The following is a 12,889-nucleotide window of genomic DNA, read 5'->3' on the forward strand; positions in this document are numbered from 1 at the left end:
CATGAAAAATGAATCTAAGGTTTGTTGATTGAGGACTATGAGTGTACTATTATAAACTTGAAAGAAACCCTCAGTAGTTGTTGAAAATATTGTCAAAAATGCCTGTTTATTTCAAGGTTTAGATGACTTTTTAATTTAGGGTTGTATATTCAAAATAATGACAAAATATCATATTAACAGTATATCTTATATATGACAGTATACGTTAGCTATGTATGACAACAACTATATTAAAAAGCCCTGCAGTAGTCCAGATTTTTTTGTACAACTTTCAATGTTGAAGAAAAAAAGACGAAGCAATCCCATAATAGGCAGCTAGTACCTCTCTCCACTGTAGACAGCTCTTCCTTACTCATTATTTATGCTTTTAAACAATTTGAAATTATTGTTACTTTTAATCCTACTAAAACCAACTATGAACATCCTATTTATCTATTAAAAAAAGGTTATTGAGAAGTGCATCAGTTTCTCAGCCTCAACATATCTCGTGACAGTGAGTCAAGCTATAAATTGTTGAAGGCGATGCAAAGGAGTTAAAAGTTGTACACTGTTAATGTGAAAACAGAACAACCATTTTCAGAGAAGCAAAACCAGTGCTGTACTTTGCCATTCATTATTGCATCCTATCTCATTACTGTTTTTTTCAGAATTTTCACTGAGCTTCCTTCATATATATACTCGATATTTCCTCTTCTTTTGTATTTATGAAAAAGACCAAACTTTGGAACACCAGTAATGTACTGTGAATACAGAAGCATTTGTTTTTTATACAGGTATTAGCAAAAAGTTGCCTATATACTCTATTTGCTCTGTTTCACTCTCCTGTCACTAATATATTGTTAAGAAATACAATAAGGTGAAACTGTAAAAATAGCTTTCCCTTTTGCAATAAATGTGACAGACTGTTCAAAGAAAAAGAAGTTTAGTCTTTAAGAACGAAATGGTGACCCATGGCTGAGAACAATTTTTGTTGGCTAGCACAGCCCTTGCGGGATTTTTAATCTGCATGGTGAAGTATGTGACTAACATGAAAAACACCCTTTCGGTAATATTTTAAACATACTTATTAAAGAAAGCAAGAAAACTGAAAGAGATCAAATCTCAAGAACAATGCAAGTCTCTCTTGCGAGAAACACTGTTTAAAAAATTATAAAGACAGTATAATATGAAACAGAAGGATAAATTCAAACGTTGACTGAATTTCTAAACAAAAATTTGCACAAATTGAGAATTTTTTTTTTACCAGTTGTGCTGATGAAGCTGAAATATTGCAAGAGAAAATTATTAAAGTGTTAGAAAAAGTAGTCATTTTCTACATTAACTTTTAGAAATACATGTTATTAATGTTCCTCTAATTATCTTAGAACACCAGGGCAGGCATAATGGATTGGGACAAAACTCCATCCATCCAGTATAAATTTCAATACTGGCCAACAGCAGGTGACTAGGTGAGAGATTGTAAAAAGGACAGGCATACATAAAGTGCTAATAGAGCCACTGTCCTCAGTGATTTTTTTGTGTCAAGCATTTCTTGAATTGACACTAGACTCTGTGTAAATCCAGCATTTGTGTTTGTCTAAGCAATGCTTGAACTGGCATTAACTTTTTGCATCCACAACATCCTGCAGCAAGGGGCTGCACAGCTTACCTACATGCAACAAAAATAAATACTTCCTTCTGTTTACTCTGAAACTTCTTCGATGAATCTAAGGATTGGAAGGGAGAGTGAATTTTTGCTCACTGCTCTACCTTTATTAATTTTTATCATTTTAATTATTACTACTACTTGTAGATACCACAGCTCACATGAAAAAACAGTAATTCACTAGTTCATACCTGGGATAATTTACTCATGTACAGACTGAAAACTCATCCCAGAAGGAACCTAATGTATTTTTGTTATTCTGATGAAAAACATTTTCTTCTGTAAACCGAAAGTTAAAATTCTATAAGTAGAAAAAAACCCACAAAACTTTGAAAATTCTTACTTTGAAAATAATTTTCTTCTGTAAATTGAAACTTGGAATTTTACAAGTAGAAAAAAAACTTTGAAAATTCTTACTTTTGAACTGAAACAAAATTTCCAATGAAATCTGAAGCAAAGCACACAAAAATTTGAAATGACATACTGAGATTTATTGTTGTGTTTAATAATTTTCTGATTATGTCACTAGCAAAAATACACCCTTCTGTTCACAAGAAAATCACATGAATGTCTATGTCTGATTTATGGAGACAGGGACTATCAGCCCCTGTGCAATCAAAGTTTTTTGTGATGACTGTGGTACAAGAAATTTTTCAGATTCACAAAGGGAACAGAAAGAAGAAATATTGAGCATGTAAAATCTCTGTTTCTTTTGCAAGAACCCCTTTATGTCCTGGATTGCATGGTAAAAGTTTGCATATTTATCTAGGAACTGTGTGAAACTGTAAAAGGATTATTTTAGATTTAAACAACGAATGAAACATATTTTAAATGAAATTATTGAGCTTTCTAAGTCTGAAAAACTCTACTAAAAATGTCACAAGTACACATTATTACTTTCTCTCTTTTCCTGTTTCCTGCCAGGCTCTTCTGTTTCACTTCCTGGCCCAAATTTATAGGAATCATCTATGTCTGTCAAATTATTCTGGTGCCTCTGTAGATTCTGAAGGCTGTTCTGGGCTTTTCTTGGCACAGTTCACAACCACTGAGATTACATAGTTTGTTTGTTTGTTGGATTTTTGCTTTTTTTTTTTGTTTGTTTGGTTTTTTGTTTGTTGTTTTTGTTTGATTTGGTTTGGGTTTTTTTGGATTTTATGTGTGGGGGTTTTTGTTTGTTTGTTTGTTTTTAATATACAGGGTGTTTAAAAAAGACAGACCCAATTTGAAATCACTAGAGTTTGAAAATAGGTCTGTCTTTCTGAAACACCCTCTAGAAGTTATCTGAAGATATCAACACCCAGCAAGAACAGCTGCAATTCAGCAGCTGGAGCCCATCCTTCTAAAGAGATACAGCAGCCTATACTGCTCTGTACTGCTCCCCACCATCCCTCATACGCAATGTTCCACTTATGGTGGAGAATCAGCAGCCTAACTTGACAAAATGGGGTCAACACACTACAGAAATCCGATTAATTCTAATTAAAATTTGGTTAGTTTCCTTCTTTGTTCTGTGTTTTTGATCCAGCTGTGAACTTCCTTCTCTTTGCTACGCCTATCACTTGTCTCCACTCCACCAGAATTCCCTCTCTTCATGCTGATCCCTCATTTCTGTGTATGAGTTCAACCGGGGCTTTGAGAGAAGTCAAAAAATAAAAGACGTTGTACAAGCAGAAATGGCAGGCACAGCATTGGATTCACTGGCAGGTCCTCACTTCAAGGTTTGTGAGGCAGTGAAAGGTTCTCACCTACCTTTTACTTAGGAACCCAATATCAGTCTTACCCACTTTAAACTGCTCTCATACCAGTGGAGAGGATTTAGCACCTCTGGATTAAGATTGTAGTTAAACTGAACTCTAAATACTGCTCTAGAGGTTCTCATCTCTCTCCACTGAAAACAGAAGGAGCCTACATGGGCTTGATCCTAACTTAAATGCATAAAGATAAGTAAACTCCACAAAGATAAATGGAGAAATCCAGATCCAGCCCTATACCTTCCACTCACTGTGTTAGTGAAATGAAACAGGAAGAACTTCATGAAGTTCAACAAGGCCAAGTACAAGGCTGAGGCAACCTGGGTTGGGGCAAACCCCTGTATCAATACAGGCTGGAAGTTGAAGGGATTGAGAGCAGCCCTGTGGAGAAGGACTTGGGGGTACTGGTGGATAAAAAGCTGGACATGAAACACCAAGGTGCGTTTGCAGCCCAAAAAGTCAATGGTATCCTGGGCTGCATAAAAAGCAGCATCACCAGCAGGTCAAGGGATGTGATTCTGCCCCGCTACTCTGCTCTGATGAGACCCCACCTGGAGTCCTGCATCCTGCTCTGTAACACTCAGTATGGGAAAGACACGCATCTGTTGGAGAGGGTTCAGAGGAGGTCATCAAGATAATCAGAGGGCTGGAGCACATCTCCTGTGAGGACAGGCTGAGAGAGTTGGGGTTGTTCAGCCTGCAGAAGTCTTAAGAGAGACCATATTGCGGCCTTTCTGTACTTAAAAGGGGCCTATAAGAAAGATGGGGACAAACTTTTTAGAAGGGCATGTTGCAACAGGACAAGGCATAATGGTTTTAAACTAAAACAGTGGATATTCAGGCTAGATATAAGGAAGAAATTTGTTACCATGAGGGTGGTTAAACACTGGAACAGTTTGCCCAGAGAGGTGGTGGATGCACCATCCCTGGAGAAATTCCAGGCCAGGCTGGAGGGGTCTCTGAACAACCTGATCTAGTTGAAGATGCCCCTACTCATTGAAGGGGGCTTGAACTAGATGACCTTTGAAGGTCCCTTCCGACCTAAACTATTCTATGATGCTACGATGCCATTAGCTCCTGCTAACAGACAGTGCCCACAGCAGGTACTTTCCTAGATGTGTCCCTGTCTTTGAAACTGGCAGTAGCCCAAGATAACCCTATAGTAATATTAAGACTTGCTATCTGCAAACTATTTGAAGAAACATTTTCAGAATTGTTACATCAGTAAGATAAATATCTCAGGGTAAGAGACAGTGGTCCTAGCAATATCAGAGAAAGTGTGCACATGTCCAAGGAACAACCATGTCCAAGCCAGCACTTGTAGGACACCCATGGATGTACAGCTTTCAGTACATGAAAATATAAACTAGAAGAGGGCTTAGGTGTGGGACCCATCCATGAGAAAGCCTACCAACTTCTTTCACATTTTTAGACAAAACTTCCTTAACAAGAGTGTGGAAGATGTGAGAGAGGAAAAAAAGACTTTTAAAAAGGAACTGACAGAAAAGTTCTGTCCATGATTATAGAGAACAGAAACTCTTAAATGGGAAGGCAGCCTGTAAGCCACTAAGTCTGAGCTTGGGAAAAACATACATCCTCTCTGCATATATATGTTTACCATTGCTTTTAGGAAGTATCAACTACTTTAAAAAATATGCAAAGATTTTACAAAAAATCAAGACCCCGATGATAAAACAATTCCATTTTAGTATTTGATAAAAGCTAAAACTCAACCACATTTGTTTTTTGGGGCAAGAAGAACTTCCTGCTTCCAACTTAGAAAAGCAAACAAACCCACAAGAAAACAAAACCAAAGAATTAAAAACTAAGTGAAAAACTGAGTAATTACGCAGACTACAATACACATTCATATATTCTAAGTGTCACAGACTCCAATATGCATTCATGTATTTAGAAAGATTCCTGTCTCAAACACATTGCACACATGTGATCTTGTGTATATAAACACACGTCAGCTGAATTTTGTTTCCTACTTACTTTCAGCGAATGTATTGAAAGAAGCAACACTGCATACATTTTCTTCAGGTACACACTAACGCAAAGCAACAGAGTCCTAGATAATTATATTAGAGCTCACATTGCACATGCAAGATCAGAAATCAAGTCAAGAAAACTAAAAACAACCTCCCTCAACAAAACTCCAAAAGAAAATCTCCTGATAACATTGCCAAATCATAGCTGCTTCTTAACGCGTTACTGAAAAACACATCTGCACCCTTGGCCTTTCTTTTCCTGTGACAGATTTCAAATTTCTGCCATCTACTCACTACTGACATGCCTCAACTGTTAAAAAATGTATTTTTTTTTTTTTAATAATGGGAAAAGTATTTTTCACCCCTCATTTGCAAAAACAGCTGGAGTAGTTTGGCATAAATATTCAAAAAATATCTCCACTAGTAAACGACTGCCAAATTCCAGCAAGAAAGGTAAAGCGACTGGGAAAAAGGACAAGCCACTGAAAATTTTTTTCTTAAAATGGAAACACTTGTGCAATTTCAGCTCCCCATTACAAGCATTATTATGTCCTCTGGAAGTGAAAAACACAAAAGCTCTCTTTCAAGTGGACAGTTGGGCTATGGTCTGAAGGCCTCTCGATTTCAGTCTTTGGAAAAATCAAAGGAATTTATCTTAATGAAGACAGAGCTTAAAAGCATCAGGTTCTTGTTTAATATCAAGACCTTCCTATACTCTGCAATTTTTAACAGAAGCATTTTACAAATACAAACAACCTGTATTTCACACAAGCTTTAAAACTTTCACTAATTCCAGTTTTTCTTTAGTCTATTTTCTGTTAGAATCTGTGCAAGATGTGCCACAGGCTCAGGATTAAGAACTAATAATAACAATAAAAAAATCGACAACTACACATCCAAAAAAAAATCCAATTCAATCCCCTTTCAACTTACAAAAACGTGCCACATAGGGACCATAAAATCCATGTAATTACCTGCTGCAGGATCTGTAACCGCTTGACTGGTGATGCCAGATGGTGGTTCTTGAAGCTGGTATGTTGCATTTGTGGAGGGTGTCGTTGGGCTGGTGTTGCTGTTTGTCATGTAATGTGAAGGATATGGTGAGCTATTATAATACTGTGCATATTGACCCTGGCCAAAACTGGGATAAGAGGGATATTCCTGCAAGACAAAGAGCAACTGAGTACTCCATCAAAGTTTTGCCACTTTTTAGTATAAATTCCAAAATATAACTACAAACACATGTCAGACTTTCAGCAAGTATGCTTCCTGGACTGGATGCTGTAGGACTTAAATCTGTGAGGCAGTAAAAAGAAATATGAATTATGCATAATTTAATGTCTTCCCATACAAATAGTTTATTAGACACACTGCTGAAGATGTGTGAATAAGAACATCAAGCCCAGACAATTAGCTCTGCTGCTGGAAGATGACAAATTGAAGAAAACCATTTGTAAACATTAGTTTAACTTGAAAGGATCTAATTTTCTTTCAGAAATATATTTAAGGGCTGCATTTTTCAGCGGATGAGAATTCTAAGTTTGCCAAAGTTTCCTCAATTCATATTTACAGATTTACCTGCTGTGAACTATTAAATCCAGTAGAATTTGTAAGTGAATTATTTCCTGCATATATTCCTGATGATGTTGTAAAACTGCTGCCTGAAACAAAATGAAAAATTATGTGAATTACTAAAACATGGTACAGAAAATAACTTCAATCATGCAATTATATCACAAGGATATGGCATATTTGTAATATTTCCCATACGTTGACCAATTTGGTTGTCATCAACTCCATAACATGTTAATACACGGAAAGTGATAATTCATTGTTCCTACACCCTGCGTTTCATTATTGCAACAAAAAGAAAATCTTTACATTTACACAGGGATTTGGAGCCACCTCAGCTCTGATTAGGCTATCTTATTAGGCTATCCCACCCCTCTGAATAAAACCCAGAGTTGCAGAAGTAATGAGGGTTTCTTCAATTTCAGGTTTTTTAATGATAACTGTCAGCCTTGTCCCAAGAGATGCCGTCTCCCCTCACTGAAGCTTTCTGGCTCCATTTCTCCCACCACCTTTGAGAACCAGGTCCTCTCCCCTCCCTGAGCCCCAGCCCCTCACAGAACAGCAAAAGCCGTAACTCCCTGCTCCAAACAGCTCAGCCTGACCGCAAAGCCATTAGGATTCACTAATCAATCATAGACAGCCTTGGGCCACAAACCTTTTTCTTTTTTGATATAGTCTACTGGGCATGACACAAGGGAAAAAAAGCAACTCTCTGAGAAGGGAGAACCAAGATTGAATTTAGCCCAGAGACTGAATTACTGCCTTCACCTCTCTCCTCCCAAGCCACCAAAAATAGACAGATGGGGCTCTTGTTTAATACCTAACCTGAGAAGCTGTTCCACTAAAAGGGCAGCAACCCCCTTTCAGCTGTTTCGCCCTCACTGGTTATAACCCAAGAGTGACACAGCCACCAGCTGAGACATATGGATGCACAGAGTGAAGCTACATAAGCCACCAGAAAGTCTGTAATGAGGCAACCTATTGAACTCGTCCAGCAGAAGGGAGGGCACCAGCCAGCCAGGAGTTCGCATTAAAGCTCAAGGGTTGTTTACAGCCTCCCTCACCAGCAAAACCTCAGCGTAAAGATATACTAAGACCTTGGAAGCAAAAGCTTGCAGGTGAGCAACAAGGAGGGATGGAAGTCAACAGGGAGCCAGGCACAGAGATTCACCGATCCTCTGAGGTACCCCAGAGAACTCAGTTAACAACCAAATCCTACGCAGAGGTTACTTATTGGGAAAAGTGACATTTCTTGCAAATCCAAACAGCAAGGAATGCAGGCAAGGCTGCATGCCTAGTACAACCCCTGAAGGGCATTTCTGAGCCATTTACTTTTTTCTTTAAAAAAAACACCGCCAAACCCTGTAGGTATCCTGGCTATAAGAAGTCAGAAGGAAAAAAATATTTAAATTCTTTGATTGCAGAAGTTACTAAAAATGCACATAAGTCTCAAAGTAGATGTGAAGTGTGTCCAACAGCAGTGGGAGTAAAGGATGAAGCTTAAACTTAATGTGTGATAATGACTGTAAACATTTCTCTTGTATTTGCTAGTAGTGCAAAAGCTCTGTGGTTGTTGATAGATGCTACTAATCCTGTGAACTAAAATCAGATTACTTCAGCAGAGGAGTTGACATCCAAGTTTAGCAGATAGTACAGATAAACAGTACTAATGAGAAAAACATGTGTTAAATTTAATTTAAAATTGGAAAACAGATGTTATTTTTTTATAACAAACCCCAGAGCCAAAATACAGCTGAAAAATATTTTAAACTGCAAAACTTTGAAATGCTATTTTATTTCTAAGAGTGCTTTGGCTGGAAGAATGTAAGTCACTGTGTCTCTTTTTATTTCTGTAGTTATTTCTGCGTGATGCAGTAATACATTCAAACACAGGTTTTATAGGTGCTTGGTTTGAGCCATTTTAAAAAGATATAAAAGGCCTCTCTTAGTTATAAGAAGAAAACAAAACAAACCACAAACCACATACACACACACACATAACCCCCCCCCCCCCAACAAAACAACAACAAAACAAACAGAAAACCAAAACCAAAATGAAACCCCACACCTTTTTTTGAGGAATACGTTATCTTTCCACAGAAAGTTTGGCAAATAATTTGCAAGAGCAAATGAGTAAAGTAATTACATGCCAGCCAGCATCTCTCCCTCTCAGACAAAGACACACACATACTAACACGCAAATCTCTCTCTTTCATCTCATGGTCAGCACTGGCTCCTATGGAGGAGGGGTAAGGGTCTCCTAGACCGTAACAAACATGAAGCAGGTTTCTCAGAAATGGCTCTGTGGGCCACCCAGAACTACTGCCCTAAAGTTGTTTTTAAAATAGTCCAGTTTTGCCATTTGTTTTTTAAATAATCGTCCACAGCATGGCAGAGAGCTGCTGCTCCTGCCTTAGCTGAACAAACACAAAAATAAGAATCTTTTCAAATCACATGAAATTTACTGCCCCAAGCTGGTCAGCTACATAGCTTTAAAATGTGATAAAAGCTGTAAATTGCAGGTCAAAGGTCTATTTTGCAAAGAGCGTGGACCCACATTAAAGCTGGGAATCCCAGCCAGTGTCGGAAGGTGGCCGGACCCTGCTGGGAGCGGGGCGCGGGCTCCAGGCGTGGGGCTTGCCCCTGTGCCGCTGCCGGGTGCAGGATGCCGTCCTCCCCTCTGCATTTGCACAGAAGTTCATTTGCTTTCCAAGCTCAGTCTCCTTGCCATGGGCTATGTCTATCATCAGGGTACGATGCATGTGGCAGAAGTTTAGCGGAGCTCTCCTGGGAAAGCCTAAGACCGCCAGATGGGCTATTTAAACTCAAGGTTTCTTCCGTTTGCTTACAGTGTTTAAAAATCCTTGGCAAAGTCCCCCTTGTTGTCCTAGTAACTGCTTAACCATCCAGCACAATATTTTTATACTGTATAATAATAACCAAATATCTTAACGTTTACTTTTTAATGGATGAATTCCCAAACCAATTGGTTAGTATATTCTCAAACATCACAGTCTTGGTAACTAAAACAATGCTGGTGCTCATCACAGGTCTAGTACCCTTCTAGAGGCAGGATATTCAGGTGCAGGGTAAAAGCCATGCTTTTATCTCAACCAAAAGTATGCTCAAGAAGGACACTCCTGTGGCAAATGGGGCTCTTTCCTTGGAATTTCCCCCAGACCTTCTCCACTCCATTTATCTTGACTGAGCAATCCTTATAATTGTGCCAATATAGGAACAACGGCCCATTGCCACAGTCATTAGTCATGTAAGTGGTCTTTCAACATCTATGAAGCAACTTATATGAAAAACAGCTTAAGGGATGTACTTGTTAGAATAAAGGCGGGGGGAGCAGGGAGACAGGGTGGCAGAACCATCTAAGTTCTCTTCCCACTCTCTCCCTTCCTCACTCCCCATTATAGAGATGATAAATTTGTAACAAACAAAAATCCAGTTACCAGAATAACCTTAGCAAAGAGTCATAGGCAGCAATTTTCCCCATCATTTTCAAAAGTTGGCAGCCTCTCTCTCCGCTATTGTTCGGTGACTAATCACGCTGTAATTTTAGGAGGGTCAGGACAAGCACTGGGTTTAATTGGCTGCACACGCACCGCGAGGCAGCGCCTTTACGTTGCGCAGAGACATTCGCCCCAGGGAGAGGAACCAGAATCACTCCAAAGGTTTTGAACACGAGGTAATCCCAACCAGGGAGCACGCACATGGCAACTGCAAGGACACTAGGAAAACCCCTTTACTGCAAGCAAGAACACCAGCAGGGCCCCGAGCACGTCGTCCTGTAACGCGTGGCTGTGAAATAGGTTATGGGATCCATTATCTCCATTTAGCAGCTCAGCAGCCACACAGGAGATGAAGAACGGCTGTTGCCGGCTATGACAAGGCTGAGGCTGCAGACTGACCATAGACTGCTAGAGGGGAAATGAAGAATAAACTCATTTCTCTTTCTGGAGGTTTCTGCACAAATAACTGAACAGCAGCAGCACTAGCCCTGTCTTCTGTCAAGAGAATCAATTTTGTCTTTAAATAATAGTTGAAGCTATGAATAGGTTCTCTTTCCAAAATTAAATGAGGAAGGGGAAACAAATGTTCCTGTTTACTTTTAACACCTGTTCAATCAAAAGGAGGAATTAAGTCAATTTAAAGTTGTTTCAAATTCAAAATTTAGCATAATGAAAATGTTAAAAAGACATATATTCTCAAGTATAGATACTTATATGCTGTCAACATTTACGTTCACGAAAGACCTGTTCAGCAAGATGATTCTTTTCTACTTCTAACAGCTCCACAAATATTTTAATTTGAAATATCCTCCTTACTTCCATTCTCATTGTCTGTAAGGTTCCTGTAGGAGACCAGTCCTTCCCTCATCCACATGCCGTACCATTTACAAGCACAACAGAAATGACACACACACCACAGGGACCCCCAGACTCTCCCACTCTGACCTGTGGCTTTTCCACCCAAGCCAGACTGTCAGCCATCTCCTGCCTACCACAGCTGGGCAGCTCTCAGCCAACGCACAGCACAGCTGGAGCAGAACTCATGCTCAGACCCTCAGCTCCTCCCTCAGCCATGCAGACAGTATTGTCGTGAAATCAATGGCTATGTCCCTTCTCTCGTTAGAGCTGCACAACTGGGTCATCTTTAACATCATTCCTTTGCGGAGTATTTTTAGATCCTTGCCTTTCAATGTGTACAGCTGAAATGCTTTCCAAGATCTTACTGTTCCATCTCTTGGCAAGTGCCACCCTTTCATGACCTTGACAATTCTGATCTTGTACGTATTTTGCACATCGCAGAAAACAAAGGAATACCCTTTATGCCAGACCTCTATGTAGTCCATTGACTCATTCCTAGCTGTGCTCTACTAATGCCAGAATTCACTGCTTACTCTTAAAATTTGCCAACAAGCACTCTCTCACATTATCCCATGCTGCTCCCCCTTTCCTTCCTCCAGTGAATGAGTTTCCCATAGACATCTGCAAAACTGCTTTATTGTTCTCTCTAAAATCCCTTTATATTGACACCCTTCTGCTCTATACCTTAAAAAAACCCCACCTTTAGAGCTGTTAGATAACCAACATGGGGTGACAACTGTTTATTATGTCTAAACAGTGTCAGCTTTATTGTTATATTAGGTGTTCCTAGGCTGTGTGTTTTATTTTAGCCTCCAACTTCTATAGGGACTATATTTTCATTTGGCTGTATAAGTTAGCACAATATGATCCCAATACATGACTGTGGCATGAAGACACTACTGCAATATAAATTATAGGCAACACAGACATGATTTCTCAATAACTCTATTTCCCAGTGACCATGAATTATCAGTTCCTCAAAAGCTGGAATGTCGATACAGGAGCTCCTCATAGCTGCTGCTGGCAAGCATTTCGAGCTGACACCTACAGAGGGGTAGAGGGGGCTTTTTAGGGGGAGGAGGGCACATGTGTTTGTTTTTTTCAGTGCAGCTATCTGCAGAAAGCAAAACCAACAATGTGGTCATGGTTATATTTACTCAGGCGAGTAGAAGTCCACCACTATTCAGCATGTAGATGAAAGTTTGCATACTACTCATACTATCTTCTTCTTACTTGTCAGCACACACTACAAGTAAGCAATACTTCAGATGTCAGATGGTCTCTTCTGCCCTGAGCTACTCAACACACAGTTCTCTGTCTGAGAGAAGGACTGGATCAATATACCCTTAAAGCTGCAGAACAAGAGCAAAACCTCGTTCACCTGGTCTCCAAAACCACTTCTACCTCAAGACATTTCATGAAGCATTTCTATGATGGCACACAGTTTGAATGGAGGATGATAATAACACAGAGAGGTGCAAAACTTTTAAAAAATATAGTCCAGTTCTGTGAGTGACCACTTATTTCAACAATTCTGAAATCTGCAACACT

At 39.3% G+C, this 12,889-nt stretch overlaps 1 protein-coding gene across 34 annotated transcripts in view; it reads right to left on the reverse strand.

The window, feature by feature from the left end:
• EYA1 (EYA transcriptional coactivator and phosphatase 1) overlaps positions 1–12,889 on the reverse strand; it is a 169,271-nt gene that overhangs the window by 51,800 nt on the left and 104,582 nt on the right. For all 34 annotated transcript variants that reach the window (XM_065053793.1, XM_065053782.1, XM_065053776.1 and 31 more), the window contains 2 exons: positions 6,969–7,051; positions 6,365–6,551 (listed from right to left, as the gene is read on the reverse strand). In XM_065053793.1, the coding sequence (XP_064909865.1) occupies positions 6,365–6,551; positions 6,969–7,051 (270 nt within the window). The remainder of the gene's footprint in view (positions 1–6,364; positions 6,552–6,968; positions 7,052–12,889) is intronic.

The sequence above is a fragment of the Columba livia genome, chromosome 2 (assembly GCF_036013475.1).
Source record: "Columba livia isolate bColLiv1 breed racing homer chromosome 2, bColLiv1.pat.W.v2, whole genome shotgun sequence".
NCBI lineage: Eukaryota > Metazoa > Chordata > Aves > Columbiformes > Columbidae > Columba > Columba livia.